General features: G+C 38.0%; 1 protein-coding gene across 1 annotated transcript; it reads right to left on the bottom strand.

The window, feature by feature from the left end:
* Positions 1-1,398: 1,398 nt before the first annotated feature.
* On the bottom strand, positions 1,399-11,529 carry nqo1 (NAD(P)H dehydrogenase, quinone 1). Its single transcript, XM_044357100.1, has 7 exons — positions 10,515-11,529; positions 8,529-8,619; positions 5,731-5,898; positions 4,940-5,070; positions 4,602-4,715; positions 3,149-3,250; positions 1,399-2,233 (listed from the first exon to the last, which is right to left on the bottom strand). Exons 2-7 carry the CDS (start codon positions 8,530-8,532, stop codon positions 1,892-1,894), a joined length of 861 nt encoding a protein of 286 aa, XP_044213035.1. The 5' UTR covers positions 8,533-8,619; positions 10,515-11,529; the 3' UTR covers positions 1,399-1,891.
* Between the last annotated feature and the right edge of the window lie 7,943 nt (positions 11,530-19,472).

Below are 19,472 nucleotides of genomic sequence, written 5' to 3'. Positions count from 1 at the left end.
GACGTCTTACAAAAAGCAGTGTGTAGTCGGGGTCACATTTCACATGTCTATGAGTTGTTAACAGCTCCACCAAATAGTGATTTTTCCCTCTAAACTTCTCACATGGAGAGTTTGATTACAGTGAGGAAAACCTTTTTTTAGTCTTCATATGGGCAGCTGACTGTTGTTTTAGGACAGACTTGAAAAATTTTGAACCTGTCCTTTAATGTGACCTTGGAGATGAGAGGATATATGGAGATGAGGATATATGCACATATATAACCAGTCCCATCATGATTCACTTGACTATTCGCTTGATAAATAACCTAAAATATTTTTTTTGATTATAAGATTGTTTTATTGATCATTTCAGCACCAATCAAGTCAAAGCATTTTAATCTTGTAGGGGGGTTGCAAGGTGCACCCAAATGCAAACACAGATGAAAGTGACAGTGAAGGAAATAAGGCTTTATTGCCAGGGAAGTGAGGGCATGGAGGTGGATGGAGTGGAGATGAAGCGGGCTGAGGCAGAGGACTGGAGGGCTGAGAGGAGTGAGGGAGGATGGTGAGGGCTGGCAGAAGGGAGCAGGTGGTGATGGGCCAGAGAGCGGGCAAGCAGGCAGGCTGGCAGGTAGGTGAGCAATGGTCCAGGAGCACTAGAGAGAGAGAAAGAGAGACAGCAGTCAGCAAAAAATCCAAACTTGGAGAAATCACGATATCTAAGTGAGAGGCCTGAAGTGTACGCTACCACTTGAGTAGAAACAACAATCTGGCGATGAGTGGATGAAGAGCCCGGGTATATATATACACACTGCAAGCTGATGAACTGATGAGAGTCAGGTGAGCAGACTGGGAGAGGTGATGAGCTGATTGTAGACAGGAGTGTAGAGCTGGAAGCACCCACACAAACAAACACACAGAGAGAGAGAGACGGACAGGGGAACACTGGAAACACAGGGAAATACTAGCGAATCTTCAGGTACCATAACAAATATATATAGTCCAAAAACATCTGTACAAACCCTCTGTTCTTAGAGCTTCGGTTCATGGAAGGAAACTTCAAAAAATTCTTAAATGGAGAAAAAAACTGAGAAATCTCAGTAAGATCAACAGAGGAAAGACCCTTTTCCAGAATAGAAAGACATAGATGTTCTTTGTACACAGTACACAGAAATAACCAGTAAATAGTAAAAATGAAAATAAGTACACACAGTGAACACTTGTCCTGTATTATCAGCAAAATATACTCCACTTGATTATTTATTGATTATTAGTGCCTCAAAATTGTTCTTCAGAGATGAATAAATGCACTTACTGTTTACTTTCCATCACTGTGTAAATGCAAATGAAAAACACGTCATGCATCTAAAATAAAAATAAGTTCAAGACATTGTTCTAAATGGTTTTATTTCAGCTTCAGTAAACACTGTCTCACTTACTGCTGGAATATTTATTAGATCACAATGTTTCAGCAGCATCAACATACTTCCATACATAGATATATATATAGAGAGAGAGTACATAGGAGCTGCCTCAATCATCCAATCAGGGGACTATAAACATTAGTTTGACTGATGAGAACGTTGAACTAACACAACAAATATCCTGTCACCGTCGCAAAAGCATTGAAAAGATTAGAAGAATACAAAATGACAGAATATAACAACACCAATAAATCTTAAGTAACATCTATGTGACCCCAAAGATCAAAAATAGAGAACAAGTGACTTAAGATCAAACATATTAAGGACTTTAGTCTCAGTTCGTCCAAAAACTTTTTCAATATTTCAGCAGTAAGTGAGACAGTGTGCAGAGTTTTTTCATTGTCATACAGTATTTTGGTATTAAAGTAATCTTGTAACATACAGTATATAGATGGTTTAAAGGCACATTCATGAGTGAGGAGAAGGTTCTAGTTCCTGCAGGATGGTTTCACACTATTCTCATCTGTGGGTTGAACTTTGGTTTGGTTGTCAGGCGGCAGCGGTTTCCCTAAATGGTGTCCCGTGGTGATGCCGAAGGGCTGAGACTCTTGTTCCTCCTTCACCTTGGGCCGCAGCATGAACCCCCCTTGAAAGCTGAGGTCAAACATCTCACAGGGGGCAAAGGTCAAACACTTTTCAGCCAGCAGTCCTTTTAGTCGGGCCCGCCACCCTTCTAGCATCCCGGTTCGCACGGCGGGGGGACAGTGAGCCGGACTCCAGAATATCTGAGGAGCCAGAACCTGAAATCCACAGAAGTGCAGAGTCCCGTTCTGAAAGAAAAGAGGGACACAGAATAGACAGAAATAAGAGAGAAGCAGGTTAACGACCATCCGCCACCAATAACAATATATTTATATACATATTATTATATAACTGGACATGTGTACAATGTATTTTGTCTTTTTCTACTTGTGTATTTGCATGTTGTTACTTGAACTGTTTCTGTTTTTGTTACCTGCCTATAGGGAACACGGATATAAATTAGCATTTTTTTGCTAACTCCAGCGTGCTTACATCTTGTATTTTATACTGATGTTCATTAATGTGCTCTGTCCCTATCAAGTACAAACAAATAAATAAAATAAATATAACACGTATCAAAATCAGCAATTACAAAGTGCTTTACGAGGGCAGACGTAAAAAGAATAAAAAGGTAAATTAATAAATAAAGATTATAAAAAAGCCTTATGATAAAAGTGAGTAAAAAAGCTTCAGAATGACTGATGGAATATTTTTGGTTATTTATGATTGAAAACAAGTTTTCTTTTTGCAGGATTCCCCCAATTACAGGCACAAATTTATTAATTTATATATATATATAGTTTGGTTCTTAAAATTTAATTTGACATTTTATATGCAAATAAAAAAAATGAATCTAAATAAAATATAGTACAAGTCGTTATTATCTACATTGATGTATTTCAGTTTAAAAAACAATAGGGTCTTCGCCCTTTGGGCTCAGGCCCTAATAAAGCATAATGCTTTATGCTTATATTCATGCACCATATACACTATATATCACCTAATATCTGGTGAATAATTGATTTATTCTATTTATTTAACCTTTATTTGTACATGAGTAGGTTGGCTGAGCGTACATGCTGTTAACAGTAACATTAAATTACAAAAAATAAAGTAACAAGAACGACAATTTAATTCTGCTTAAACAGGCTGTTCAGACTCACCTGTAGAGGCCACAGTGAGATGTTGATGTCTCCGTTGATGCCATCAGGGCGGAACATAGTCTGTGTCGCTCCGGTGGAGAAGGACAACATCGCTTTCTTTTTCTTTAGAGAAACATAAAAAATACAGTTTTTAAAGAGTGTGATGAGAGGAACTGTACTAAAGTATAATTACTCTTACAGGTGCTGATCTGTGAGGAAAACACAGTAACTGCATGTTTGTAGGAGAAGTTGATTAAACTTCAGGAGTGAATTCAAACAGCTTCTTTTTTCTAAAATTTGAAAATAATATAGCATTTTTATTGTATTACATCTGATGGAATAACAGTATCATTGTACATTGTTTTTGTGACCTATAAATGTATATTATATTATATTATAATCTGCAGTGGTGGAAGAAGTATTCAGATCCTTTACTTAAGTAAAAGTACAACAATGTAAAAATACTCCATTGCAAGTAAAACTCATGCATGAAAAATCCTACTACAGTAAAAGTACATAAGTATTATGAGCTTGATGTAGTTAAAGTATTGCAGTAAAAGTACATAAGTATTATGAGCTTGATGTAGTTAAAGTATTGCAGTAAAAGTACATAAGTATTATGAGCTTGATGTAGTTAAAGTATTGCAGTAAAAGTACATAAGTATTATGAGCTTGATGTAGTTAAAGTATTGCAGTAAAAGTAGTGGTTTGGTCCCTCTGACTGATATATTATTATATATGACATCATTAGATTATTAATAGTGAAGCATCAGTGTTAGAGCAGCATGTTACTGTTGTAGCTGCTGGAGGTGGAGCTAGTTTACACTACTTTATATACAGTTAGCTAGTTTAGTCCATTGGTTCCCAACCTAGGGGTCGGGCCCCTCCAAAGGGTCAGCAGATAAATCTGAGGGGTCGTGAGATGATTAATGGGAGAGGAAAGAAGAAAAAACAAAGTTCTGATACACAAATCTGTTTTCAGTTTTTGGACTTTTTCTCTAATGTTTGATTTTTGCTGAAATATTGGATCATTTGAACATTTATTGAAATGAAAGCATGTGAGAAGTTTAGAGGGAAAAATCACTATTTGGTGGAGCTGTTAACAACTCATAGACATGTGAAATGTGACCCCGACTACACACTGCTTTTTATAAGACGTCAAAAGCCAAAAAGGTTGGAAACCACTGGTTCCATCTTTAACAATGTGTTGTATTTTAAAAGCTTGTTATATTATCCATTGTGTCAAATCTTCATCTGAAAAGTAACTAAAGCTGTCAAATAAATGTAGTGGAGTAGAAAGTACAATATTTCCCTCTGAAATGTAGTGGAGTGGAAGTATAAAGTAGCATCATGAAAATACTCAAGTAAAGTTCAAATACCTCAAAGTTATGATATTTCATTTTATCATTATCAGCATTTTGTTTGTCTCATGTTGGGTCAGTAGATCCACTGTAATTGTCCACCTGAGACAGACCTTGAAAATGCCGTTATCGTACATCTTTTCCAGGGAGAAAGCGAAGCCTTGTGCCAGCACTCGGTCCATCCAGCCCTTCATGATGGCCGGCACACTGAACCAGTACAAAGGAAACTGCAGAAAGAGACACAACAATCCACTTAATGCATTTACTTTATTGTTTTTTTTTTAATTATTTAAGTAAATTCTTTTCCTTTTTGTCTTTGCTTATCCCATAATTTATTGAATCTGTATTCCTTGTTTTGGAAAGTATTATTTGAATATTATGTGCCGTCGTGGTAGTTGCCGCTTGTTCAGCACATAATAACAACAAACAAGAGATGTGAGTGACCTCTGACCTGGAAGATGATGAGTTCAGCCTCTTCTACTTTGCGCTGCTCGGCTACGATGTCGTCACTGAGGCGGCCCTCCATCCAGGCGTGCATCGTCTCGTCTCCGTACTGGAAAAGCTCCGGGTTCTTCAGATCACCTGGACACGACACGCGCTGTCAGAGCTTAGAGGATAAATCTGATGATATTCTATGTTTCTCTTGCTGGCGATAAATCCCACAAAAAGATCCAAACCAACAACGAACTGATCTACTAACAAGTATTGTGTGTGTATCCAGAGCTTGATTTATCTTACACACACTGTAGTTTATTGTAGTTTATTTATTCAATCTAACACACACCGTCCTGCTGCAGAAATACTCACTAGAGCAACAAACGTGGATTCATCCGCCGATGAAAATAGTCCCCAACAAATGCAATATTTCCTCCTGTTTTAGTAACGTTTGTTAAACATTTCAGTGCCCAGCTGTTTTAGGAAAGTACTGAGTCTATTTTTAACAGGAAAATATATATTAATGAGCTGTTTTTAAAGATTTATGTCAGTAGGAGCCGATGCGCTCGGGGCAGAAAGAATCGATCAACAAACTAACACATTGTCGGTTTTGGCATTTTCATGCGATTTGTCTGCAATAAAATATAGAATAACACCAGCTTTATCCTTTAATTATGTATTGTGACCTTAATATCCCTCGTTTGTTCTCAAGTGTTCCAGAAAAAAAGAGCAAAGCAGATCTTGCAGGCCGCTCAGGGTTTGACTTTGGCTCGCTCGGTAATTTAGTCAGTGACAGACAGGGATTACCGATAATGTCGTCCTGGGTGGCGTTAGCTTTGAAGTTCATGGCGTACAGGTCAGACACGACGACCCTGTAGCCCTGCTCCGTCAGCTCCTGCACCGCCACGTCTCGAACTGCCGCGTTGAACGAGCCGGTGCTCTGGTGGGCGTAAACGATCAGAGCCGTCTTCTGAGCTGTCAAACACACACAGATAGACAAACACATTTACGTAGCAATTTACATCAGTACAAAAAATATATATAATGACAGTTTTTTATCATCTTTTTTTGTATTATTAAGTTTTACATTACGGAAAAAAACGCAAATGTTCAAGAAAAAGTCAAAGGATCATTGCTAACTTTTAGCAATGTCGGCTATTTTTTAATATTATATGATCTATTTAGGCTTTATTTATTTTGTGTAAAACCTTTCCTATGCCTTTCCTAAAATATTTTACATTCAGTTACTTAATTGCACTTTTTTAGCATAGCGCTGGTCTTCTTAACTGCTTCTTTTTATTGAGTTTTTAACTGTTCTTATGTGTTTCTAGGTATGTTGGTAGATTTTTGCACCCTGTTCCTGAGAAACGCATAACCGTTCTACTGTATGCGTATTTCTATATGGATGTGGTTGGAATGACAAATACATTTAAAACTTATAAGCCACGCCGCTAAAAATAATTTACTAATGCTTCTTAGATCAGTTATAATCCATTAATAAGAACAACTGCCGGGTTACACGGTTGTGAAACGTTCCTTTGGCTGTTGTTTCTCCTCCTCATTAAGTTTTACACAGTTATAAATGTTAGTAGGTCATTAATAAAGTGTAAAGAGCAAAACTTTCATGCAAAGAGCAAATAAATCAATGATTCTGCTCGTTAATAAAGTGTGGTGAAGTGTTTTACAACAGTCCATCAGGTCTGCAGGTGTAAAGGTTGAGAAACATTTATCAGAACGGATCTATATGGCATTAATTAACCTTGATAAAGTTATTTGATACAACTTGTAATGGGTGCCTTATGAGAGATCTTTTTTTTCTCCATAATATCTCCATCTCTTGAAAGAGAAAACAAATTCTCTAAGTAAGCCACACGTCTGCAGAAAAACCAGACAGTTGGCATTACGTTAAGATAATCAGTGGTTTGATCTTTTACTTGATGCACACAGAAAATATAGCAGACAGAAAAACCTAAACAGGAACTGTAGCGTCCCTCCGTCACCGGACCTGAAACACAGCTGAATGACAAATAATGACATTAAAGGAGCTGTGAAACGTGTCCGACGAGGCCGACGCACCGGGCGTCAGCAGCAGTTTTAATTGTGACACAATAAAGCAGGATGAGTGGGTGTTAAATTAAAGGCGTTGGCGCTGTGCGAGCGGTCGGTGACTGTCTTTAACGCAGTCTGCTGATCTGTGATCACTGCTTTTAAAACAAGGGATTCCTCTGTGTGTTGGAACAGAGAAACCACGATCTGAATGTTCCTCGAGGCAAAAGACAGAAAAGAAACAGAGCTGAACCAGTAACACAACAGGTTCATTGTACGTAATAAAGCTTCTGATGTCACTGTGCTCACACCAGCTTTGTCAGCTTTGCTGTGTGATACTGGACAGGTAATGTACTGTGGAGGGTTTATCACTGAAAACATCTGCCTGCATCTGGAAACAAGGGGTGATGAGAGTCATAGTGAGCCAGAACAGTGAAGTTTTGGGGCATAAAAAAAAAAAACGTTAAACTGCAGAGTTGGTCTCTGTGGGTTTGTAAGTACGAGTGAGTACTTTTCATTTTGCATGGTCATGTGACACATATAAAAATACTGTTTGAAGTTACTCAGATCTGTGTATTATAACCTGATGATTTGGTTTTATGAATAATAGTGTAAAGTTTGATAACTCATGAACTAATCTATCATGTAATTGTTGCAGCTTTTAATGTTTTGCTGGCAGCTACATTTAGACCAGTTCTTACAGCTTTTTCTCTGAAAACAGCAGCCACAAACGACACTACGAGAGCTGCTGAGACTGAACCAAAACAGTGAAGTTGCAGCCGGACAGATAAACAACGAGCTGAAACTCACTATAAAGCTCCGAGAGGAGCTGCAGATAATTCTCTGTAGGTTCATCACTACGAGCCACGAACAACACACAGGACGGATCAGACTGTGTTATAATAATAAATATCGATTAAAGCTGCTTTACTTTAGATCAGAGAAGATCATGTGACACATTTGAGACACATGTAGGAACAAGCCTCTATTGTCTCACTTCATGCAGCTTAGAAAGAAGGACAATTTTAACCTAAATAAATAAGTTAACAGTGTTGTTGGACATTTAGTGAACTCATCATTTTAAGCTACAAGACTGAACTCATGACTGTAAGTTTTCTGACCTGATTTAAAACTGACAATCTTATCTAATGTAATCACACTGAGTTAATAATAAACATGAGTACTGATTTAACACAATGGATCATTTTGTAGGTTTTACAGTGTACCGTGTTATATTATATTATATTATTTTATATGAATGTGAAAATGACACAAATGATCAAACCAAGGTCATTGTCTTCTGATAGAAATATGGAGTTTTTGCAGTTCTGAGGGTGTTACACAGATTGACAATTTAGATCTACATAATCATTTTTTTTTGGTGAATATTTTAACATATGTGAATTGTAAACAGCTGTGAGCGAATGCAGCAAAAACCCGTCGATAATCTAACCAGACTTTGTTTGTACAGAGAAGCTTTGCATATCAGAGCAGCAGCAGCAGCAGCAGACAAGCAGGTTTATAGGAGGTGTTGTCAGTAAATCAGAGCGGAGACTCACCCATGCTGCGTGTGTGTCTGTGTGTCGGATCCGTCTGCACTGTAGACCAGGTTCCTGGTGGCACCGTGGCTCTTATAGACCCTGTGGCTTTCTGTGCGTGAGAAACATGGTTAAGATTGGATATCAGATGGAGCAAGATATTTCTCGAGGTTACAACTACACACCGGAGGAACCGAGAAGAAAAAAAAAAAAAAAAAAAAAAAGTCTGCTGTCAAAACTGCAGGACCGGTTTAGTTCAGTGTTTTGAAAAGGAGGAGGCGTGTGTGTGCGAGTCAGTCAGGCTGCGGATTCACTGGTGCAGTTGAATGAGATTGGTTTCATTTGGCCTGGAAAAGAATGTTTGGGTCACTTTCAAGGGATTATCCGACAGGGTCATGAGGCTTAATAAACGCTTTAATCCGACTTAATTTCACCTCGTTAGAAGAGAAGTGGAGGAAGGCGTCGGTTTAGTAAAAGCCCGAGCTGTTCAGTCAAGTCCCCGTGTTTAATGTCACCTGTCACCACTTTCTTTGCAAACAGGCTTTTATGACCGACTTGGATTTCACTCTGAGTCTGTCAGCGTGACAAAAGCTGGTCGAGTAGGTGAGAAAACTTCTCACAAAAAGGGATTATAATAATTCTAATATGATATATTAATATTAATAATGTTTTGAGGGAAATGGAGGGCAAGATGGCCTAACACTAAAAGATAAAACCCCTTTTCACCATTCATTAGTTTATTAGTAGCTGTTCTGGAGCTTTTAATAGTTGATCTTCCTCATCAGGTGAAGTTTGCTCACATGTTGCCTCGATAGAAATGTTTTTCTACATGTGATAAATTCATATCTCCCTGAGCCATAACAGTACTAGTTTCTCAATGTTTTAATTAATTAAAGTCACATCTGTCTGTTATATTTATACAAGTATTGGCCTTGTAGACCCTACTGTTCCTGCTCTGGTTTATCTGTTTTCTTTATTTTATGCCTGAATCTGGTAAAAGATCATGCCATTGATTATTTTAATGTCAAATGTCGGGATTTTCCGCAGACATTTCTGCTTATTTGGACTTCAAAGACTTATTAAAGCATATTGCAGCATTTCTGATTAATTTATGTGACATATACTGTAAGGTAGCACAATCCATGCAATAAAGTATTTCTTGTTCTAATGGAATCTTGGTTTATGCAAAATAAATGAATAAATAAATACAAAATACCTGCATAGACAATAGCGATACATATTGTGATGCTACCTGTTGCTTTGTTTTCTTTACAGAGCTTTATATCAAGTTTCAGCTCATTGTTTAACTGTCCGGCTGCAACTTTACTGTTTTGGTTCACTCTCAGCGCTCTCATAGCGTCGTTTTCAGAGAAAAATCTCTAAAAAGCCGCTGTACACTACCTGCTCAGCACCAAACGGCAAGCAGACGCAGTTAGCTGTAGACTAGCTGGTGAACATAGTGGAGCATTTAGCAGCTAAAGAGTCAGATATTTCCCTCAGGAGTTGGTAGAGAGCAAAAACAGAGCTAAAAGAGAGTGAATATTGGACTTAAATTCACCGGGTGGACAGAAACACGACTCCAAATGAATGATAATGTTGCTACGTGACTGCTGGATGTGGACACACATAACATAAAAGGTCATGATAGGTCACTGTTGTGTTCACTACTTGTTTCCACTGAAAACAAGAGGAGAAGAAATCAGTTAATGTAGGTTTAACTAGCCTATGTGGTTGTTATTGTAAGCATGACTACTTATTTGGTACTTAAAACATCATCTTTTCCTAAACATAACCAAACTGTAACCATAACATTGTTATGTAGTGTTGTAATGAAGTGTCTTTCCGTTGACCACCCTGATACACTTATCTAATCTTCTGTTTCAGACATTTAGTTTGTAATAATAAAATCAACAGGATGTAGGCGTTTGATAAAAGCCATATCATAAAAGCTGACGTCTTAACACAGCTTTCCACTAGATTACATATTTTTTAACGTTTCCACGCTACCCGACGTGCTCCCACAGTCACCCTGAGGCGGAGTTATCCCGCAGTGGATCAGACACGCCTTCGGCATGTGCGTTGCGTGTCAGGCTTGACAGACTGGAATGCGACAGGAATGTTACCTGGACGCTTCTGTCACCTGCTGATCACCTGGGTGAGACTCTGCAATGAGACCTGCTCAGATTACCTGTCTGAAGGTAAATATTTCAGTGCAAGAGTCATAGTGCATTAGCAGGTCAGTCAAATGCAAGGCAGGGCAACTTTATTGACTTTATTGGCTATTTCAAAGCTCCAGTGCAAAATTAACTTTACACTCCTTAATGTTTAACCACTATGGATACAGAAGCTCAAACAGAACATAATAAATCTAGTTGCACATTACTTTGTTCAAGTGATGGACTAGATGCTTTTCCAAGAGTTACGGTGAGATGTTCACAAAACCTTTTCAAAGCCCAAAAGATAAAAACCGACATTGTGTTACCAGGATAAAAACAAAACTATACCTCAGTGTTGACAGTTGGGAGACAGTTGGGCTCTATGGATTTCAACGTTGGTCGGTCACTCCACCACTTTGGTCCCAAATAAAATATCTCAACACCTAAAGATTTGGTACAGATACCTGAATATTGCTCTAGCGCCACCAGCAGGTCAAAGTTTACACTTATCCTCTGAAATAACTCAACATCTACAAGATGGATTGGCATCAAGTTTCTTACAGATGTTCATGGTTCTCAGAGGATGAATCCTAATAACTTTGATGATCCCCTCTACTGCCACCATGAGGGCACAAATAGAATATGTCCAACACTTTGGTTTATGACTAAATACCAGTAAATATAATAGAGTTTCAAAGAGAGAGAAGCTATTTCCAGTGGTTCCATAGACAGTGTTAGTGACTCACAATTTGATCGACATGAAACTCTCCCGGTTAAATCGTCAGCACAGAAGATGAACAACTGCATTAGAAAACATCTGATTCTTTGATAAAAACTTAGAGTTAAAGACTGTGTACATAGAAACTTAGAGGCAGAAGTTAGCTACAGCTCCCAAGGTGCATTTTTTTTTGGAAGAAACAATCACAGCGCTTAAGATTCAGTCTTGTGCACCACTAACCGCAGGTGGAAACTTGATTTTTCTCCGCAACGTGAATCAGTTCAGTTTTAATGTCACTTTTGAGTGAATTCAGCAACTGTGGTGACCCGTTTTGTTTACAATGACGAAGCTCATGGGTACTGTAGTATTTAGAGACATCATAATACAGTCCATCACGGTAGGGTACCGGAGAAATACAATTTACTGAGCTTTGACAATTTTAGATTATTCTCAAATGTGTGCCTTGTTTATAAAATTTTAAATGGTTTGGCTTCCTCCACTATGTGACTTTTTGTTCACTCACTCAGTAAGTTCTATTAGATCCTCCAGAATATCCTCCATACAAGATTGTACCATTTCATTTGGACAGTCAGCCATCACTCAGTGGAACGTCCTACCTGGTGATATGAAGAACTGTACTTCAATCAATACATTCAAGGCCAAACTAAAAAAAATACGCAAGACCAATCAGCTGTGTGACCACTGAGTCTAGTTCACATTATTAATTTCTAATTGACATTGTGGTTTTTATGTGATGTGCTGTTGTGTGTAGCTTTGTATTTTGTATGATGTGTTCTGTGTGGTGTTTTTGATTTTGTTTTTTTTGCTTTGTACTGTTTGTTGTTGTGCTGTTGTATATTTTGATTGTTGGGGACTACGGATGCATCGAGTTTACATCGAGTTTACTCCGGTACAGTGCATCTTTAATGTTTAAAACTGCACACTGTCCCAATCAATAAATCAAATCAAATGACGATATTAAAGTTGAAATCACTGAAATGGTGATCATAATATAAACCTATGTGATTGTTATATTATCCAGGAGAGTCTTGTCTTTCTATATTAACTTATAATGAAGATACTGTTTAAAAGATAAATGCAACATGGAATATGTAATGAGAAAAAACACTTTCAGTACCAGCGGCCCCTCACGCTTCACATCTCTCTTCCCATCAGCCTCAGCTGTACTTTGTGTTGAGTGCTAAGTAGAAAAATGTTAGCATGCTAACACATGATGACCTGACTGTTTCCTGAACTCACCTGCACAAAAAAACAAGTCCTTAAAAATAAAAATATACGCCATTTGTAATTGTCCTTCAGAACGACAATTAGGAGCTTCTTCTTTTCTGACGCCCCCGTCGTCAGGGCAACATCATGTGTTTGTGCGTTCCAAAACTGTTGAAAAGTAGATCTGTTTTATGATGTGACAACAAAATAGTTAAGGTTTGGTTAGGGTTAGGAAAAGATGGTAGTTTGGGTTATAATTATAACTTTGTTAAGGTGAGAGAACGACGGCAGTCATGGTTAAAAGAAACACTGACTATCTGTAGGAAACGTAGCCTCCCATGTATAGTTTTGTTGACCTTCAGGTTGCTAGAGAGCTTTTCATTTGAACAGAAAAATATGTTGTTATGGGGCAGATCTGATTTTCTCACAACAGTTTCACAGAAAGACCTAATCTGGTGTACTCGCACTTGACTAATTATGTACCAATAAAACTGTTTTTAAAAGTCAAAACAACTCAGACTCAGGCTGAATTTGTCCGTCCTTCCAGCCTGTTTCCAGTTCATGCCCCTTGGTTGTAACACTTTTGTTTTTCAGTGTGCCCTGCAGGCCCAGCTGGTAATCCAGACGTGCAGCGGCCTGAGAGGCACGCTGGACGGATTAAGACACATTTATCACAGCAGAAAGTCTGATCCTGTCGTGTTACTGGATGTCATTATTTCCCTCTAACATCATTAGCTTTTATTCAAAGTCAAATCGGTGCCAGCGTCACAGTCAGTGTGTTTCTCAGAACCTCTGTCACCTGTCGCGGTAAAACATGTTTCTGGTTGGCTGAATCATAAAGAAAGAAAGGAAATAAAACATATATTTCATTGAAAATTGTCACAAAACAACTGTAGAGAAACATCCCTGCTTCCCGGTGACCTGTCTGAAATTAAAGACTCTATCAAAACCTAATTCTCATGCTGTAGTGGGTTTGAACTTGTAGCATCTCAAAGCAAAATAGATGTAATGAAGGCTTCAGTTTTGCTCTATATAGTACCAATTAAACATCATTAAAGTGAGGACTTCAAAAGTTGCCTTTGATGCAATTCCACCTTTTAGTGTCTTTGAAAATGTATTAAAGCAAACCTATTATGCTTTTTGTGTTTCTCTGTTCCTTATAAACTGTTATGATGTTGGATATCTCTGCTAAACATGGTTAAAGTTCCCAAACTTGAGGTGAACGTATGTAGAAAATGAAATGTTGCCTGCAAGTCAAAAGTCAAGGCTTAAAACTGCTCTAAAGGCTTTATTTGGGACCGTTTTTCTACCTTGACGACGAGCTGATGTTGTGCGTGCTCATGAACGACCGTCCGTTCCGTAACCTTTGTTGCTAAGGTTTTACATTTCGAGTGAAATCCTACTGGGCCTACAATAGTTTGTTTGTTTCATGGTTTGTTGACGTAGCCTCTCATGTGCCTGAAGGTCTGCTGAAGCTGACCAATCAGAGCAGAGTGGGCTCATCAGGAGGCGGGGCCTTAAAGAGACAGGAGCTAAAACAGCCTGTTTCAGACAGAGGCTGAACTGAGGGGCTACATAAAGGGTCTGTATAAGATAAATAAGGAGTTTTTAACTGTAAATCATGCAAAGATATTCCAGTAGAGCCCCAGAATATATAAAAATAGAGGAGGAAATGTGCAGAATATGTCTCCTTTAATATCCGGTCACACCAGCATTTAAAATGGCAAAATTTTACAGCAAAATCAAGTCGTTCCAATAGAGTCACTGCAATTTGTGGATTTACTTGAAGGGGAGAATTAAATCTGTACAAATTATTTGCTTCAAGTTCAATTTTGCTGAACTTTTACACATAAATTTACGCCACTGACTTCACCCTCATTTTCTCATCTGGTGTACATCCTCACTATGGATCACTTCAATTCAATTTCAGTTCAATTCAATTTTATTTACACAGCGCCAAATCACAACAAAAGTCATCTCAGGGCACGTTTCACGTAGAGCAGGTCTAGACTGTACTCTTTAGTACTCACTTGGATTTAATAAGGTTTTATTTTGATCCTGGACTGAGACATGTGAATATACTTTAAGCACAACACTTATCTCTGACATCCCTTATAATATTCTGTAGATAACAGACTTTTGTAGATTTCATCCAATTCATAAAAACTTCTGGATATACAGTACCAGTTAAAAGTTTGGACACACTTTCTCAGGGAAACAGGGAACCGGGAAAATGTCTTCTTCATCGCTTTCAAATTTCCAGCTGACTGATTGCATTTGATGCCTCTACAACAGGCAAATTTGTTAAATTGAGAGCACAAATCATTAATCTGAGAGCACAAATTAGTTTTTTTTTTTTCTCCTTGGCTCTGTGAGCACATATAAACTCTCTTGCTTACGAAGTGCTCTATAAATAAATATTATTTTATCATGAGGAAAATCTGGCACTTATAACAATAACAGTGTATCACATCACTGTGTTTTGATGCAAATCTGGATCCAGATGCAAAAAAAACAAAACATTTACTATTACTAAAATAACAAATATAAAGGACTATGTGGCTTTCTAGTTACACTTTTATTGTAAATAAAATCACAAACCTTCTGAAATTGTTTTCTTGGGTAACAGCTGGAGGCAGATTTACATAATCTATCTATATATATGTATTTTTGGATGTAGCAATTCCCTTCACACCAAGCATTCAGGTGTGAAGAATTAAATTTCATGTGACTTTAATATTTACCCAGACTATACATGACTATACAGAAATAAGCCTGCAGTACAGGCCTGTCAGACTTTCTCCTTGTATTAATACACAAATCAACTCCAACTTCACTCTTCAAGTTCGGCTGCCAGAGAGAGAAGAGAGTTCCTAATGATGGGAAACAACGCCATCTGCTGGCAAGGAAGTACAAAGAGCAACTTACTAAAACTAAAGCTGCTGGCTTGTTACAGGAGGCCTTAACAAATGCATTTTGTAGACACTGGGCATCCCTCCTTTAAGGGCAGTTTTGAGTACTTTAAACTACTTGATATTGTCCAGAAATGTGTGTTTAGGTGAGATGTGTGTATGTGTTTGTTAGGAGAGGAAAGGGGGAAATGGTTTAGAAGTAGAAGTTAGATTCAAATTCATGAGAGCACTCAATGAAGCCATATGAACAATGTCATGAAAGCTTTTTTTTTTATCATTTATTTCAGTTCATTTATAGTTCAGTTCATTTATTTAACCAAAAGGCCCACTCTTTAATTTTTTACCATATAAAGTAAAAACTTTATGTGTTTCTCAGTTTATTCAAAACAGTGAATGTTCCTCTTTTACTACTGTTTACTTGTGCCACATCATTATTTTCATCATCTAAGAACAAAACCACACAAACACACACAAAAAATAACCAATAACCTGAAATGTCACAGTTTCTTAAAAATGCATAAAACACATCATTCAGACTGTCTGACATGAGCATGAAATATTGTTGTATTCATTAAATTTATGATGAAAAGTCCAACCTGGACATAGGAAAATACATGTGCCATTAATCTTGTAATGCAACAATAAACAACTTGAATGAGTCCAACCTGATCATATGAATGATGTATTGTGCTCTAATTTACTTCACAGTCACACAATAACATTCAATAGTGCAACTGGATCTGTGCTGGTTCCTGCTCCCTTCTCCTCCTCGTCCTTCATGTTCTCCCCTTGTTGTTCAGAGCCATGTTCACCTGTTTGTTTGGATTGCTGTTAAGCTGGTTATGAATCAGCAGAGTGGTAGAACAGAGCAGGTGAAGGAGTAGATGCAGTGCCCAACCCGATCGTCAGAACAAAACTGGACGTTTCTGCAAACCATGGATACGTTGAATGTCTACGTTTCCATGTTGGCCATCATCTGTTGAAAAATGTGGTTAACGTTGTGGTTAAGGTCTGGTTAGGTTAAGGCACAAAGACCATTTGATTAGGGTTAGGGAAAGATCATGGTTTGTGTTAAAATAAAATAAAAACGTCTGCACATGTCCCGACGCCTCATTAAAAACACCCACTTTTGTTGGTTGAAACGGGAAGCGGGCATTGGTTTTGAGGTGGTCTTGAACCGCCTTCTCTGCTGATTTCCAACTTTCTGCCAAGAAACTTCCTAACCGTCCACCGACCCTTCCTCCTCCTAAGTCAGCTCATATAGATATTCAACACTTCTGTGGTTTGCAGAAACATACAATGCCAATGTTTTGTTCTGGCGACCGGGCTGCAGTGCCGGAGTCAGGGGAAGCAGGACTGAGAGAAAAACAGAGAAACAAGGGAAGTCAGGGAACGGAGAGCCGAGCAAAAAACAACTAACAAACAGGCAAAAGTAAAGCTGGAGTGTAGTAACACCATCTGGTCAATGAGATCATGAGCTGGCAGTATGGAGAGAGCAGTGCTGAGTGATAGTAGAGATCTTGAATACAGTCACGAGGTGTAGCTGGAGGCTTTGCCATGACTGCAAACAATCACACCCACACAGAAAGGGAAAGGGAGAGGGGGCGGGGGACTGCTCCAAAGGGGACAGCTGGTTAGTGAGTCACTGGGGCAAATATAAAAATTGCAGAGTAAGTATTTAACAAATCATTTTTATTGCTAGGCTGGCTATCAAATATTATACGCCTTATAGGCTGTAATGCGAAAAAGAATGGGTGAGTCGTCTAAAAGAAAATGATCAAATTCACATGTTTAATGTTCCCATTTACAGTTGAAGTTGATGACCATTATTTAAAGACTTAAGTGAAATTTGTCTGACTATCTGTAGCGAGACTCTAAGCACTGAAACCCAAAGGTTAACAAGAACATTTTGGTCTTTAGTTAGTTCATTTAGCTTTAGTTTGTAGGTATGTAAGCATGACAAAGCATCTGCTCCCTGATGTTTCTGCCTCTGTGCGAAACGACTAATTAGAGATGAATGAACGAAAGTCTAGTACTTTTTCTAATAAATAATGTCCCAGACTGCAGCAGTATATTTATGCCCAGCACAGAATTAGATCATCAATTTAAAAAATAAAATCATGTGTGCAGATCTGTCACTGTCTGCGTTAAATATATTAAACATATTAACAACCTATATGAAAAATATTTATCTGGTATTACTATTAAAATATCTATATCTGTTATCTATAGAAAGTGTAAATGTATTTTTTAGATGTAAATATTGGCATCGACATTTGTTCATATGTTTCTCTTTCTATGCACGTTTTGGCAACGAGAGTTAGATACTTACCTGCTATGACGGATTGTTCAACCCTCAGCTGCAGCTAAAATACTGGAATATTTTGAATATCAGTATGTGAACTATATAATGCTGGGTTCAGAAAAAAAGAGAACAGCTATGACAAGGCAGGCTCTCTGGAAAAATTCCTGAACTTCTTGATGAATAGTCTGTGCCTACTTTGTATCATTTTGTTCTTTTTTCTCCATGGACCACCCTTCTTTGTTTTTTTTTTTTTTTTGCTTTGTTTTTCCACACTTCCTGTTTTATCTCTGTCTTATAGGTCAAAGCTATGATTCATTGGAACTCAAGTTTCCTCAGAACTCAAAAAATCACCCAACACATACAAAAAAAAAACAAGCAAAAGTTTGCGTCACACCTGTTCTATGATTAAACTCTGTCAGTAACTATGGTGAACTCAACGCTGCAGTAATAATATGACTGCAGAGGGTGCTATTGTCAACATTGTCAATGCAGTTTTATTACAGTAAAATACCACAGAATAGACTCCACAGGTTTATTGTGTATTACATAATCATGCTTCTTGATCTACAGTTAAACTAAACTGCACAAAGGAGAACCTGAAGAGAGCTAAACCAGAGATGGGAAATGACACTGACTCAGACATGCTGTTATCAGGTTACCATGTTAATACAGAGGGTAACTGTGGGCTGCAGTTGTTGATATTTTCATTTTTGCAGTCAGGGCCACCAGAGGTCTGTCCAGTTTCCCAATCAGAGCTTCAAACTGCCCGGCACTGTAAAAGTAGCCCAATTTGGGAGTTTTTTTGTTCAAAAGAAGGTCTGAAGAAGGAAAGAAATGAATCTCTAATGACATCAATCTGAGTGAAATAAGGCTGCAACTAGCAATTATTTTCATCACTGATTAATCTGTTGATTTTCAGTCAGTGTATAAAATATCAGAAAATGTTTTGTTTTGTCCCGTCCAACAGTCCACGACTCAAACTTATTCCATTTACTGTCATAGAAGAATAAAGAAACCAGAAATATTCACATTTGAGAAGCTGGTTGAAGATTTTTTTTTTCCTTCAAACTGACTCAAAATGATTAATTGATTATCAAAATAGTTGGTGATTAATTTTCTGGTGAACGAGTAAGCGTTGTAGCTCTAGACTCGTTGTTCCCCGGGCTGCACGTGGGCAAACGTGCTCGGGGGTTGATTGAAGATGTTCATGCAGCAATTTATTTTATACTTGAACAAAATGTTTGTTTTCGTCTCCGTTTTGGATCCGACTCCCAACAGCGATTGAATCCAGCAACCAACTTGCTTGATGCACATGTCTGTATTACACTTTGAGATTTGGAGCCGCTGCAAGTCCACAACATAACGCATAACACCCTTCCAAGCAAAGGTTCCCAGAAACGTTTACGAGTTTCTTCAGAGAACCATAATTTTAGCTTGAGAGGTTTTGTTTATAATGTACAGAGCTAACTAACAGTATGTGAACTTTTTCATCTGTTTGAAAAACAATGTAATACTCTAAAAGTCACCTCATGTTACCCTGAGCTGCAGAGATGGACAAAGGCTGTAAAGTGTATCTACACTGTCAGGAATCCTGTCAGAAATAAATTAACCTTGATTAATATGCAGCTATAATTTCCTTCATTATTC

Source organism: Thunnus albacares, chromosome 1 (genome assembly GCF_914725855.1).
Source record: "Thunnus albacares chromosome 1, fThuAlb1.1, whole genome shotgun sequence".
In the NCBI taxonomy this organism is placed as follows: Eukaryota; Metazoa; Chordata; class Actinopteri; order Scombriformes; family Scombridae; genus Thunnus; species Thunnus albacares.
This window is presented reverse-complemented; position numbering and strand designations above follow the sequence as displayed.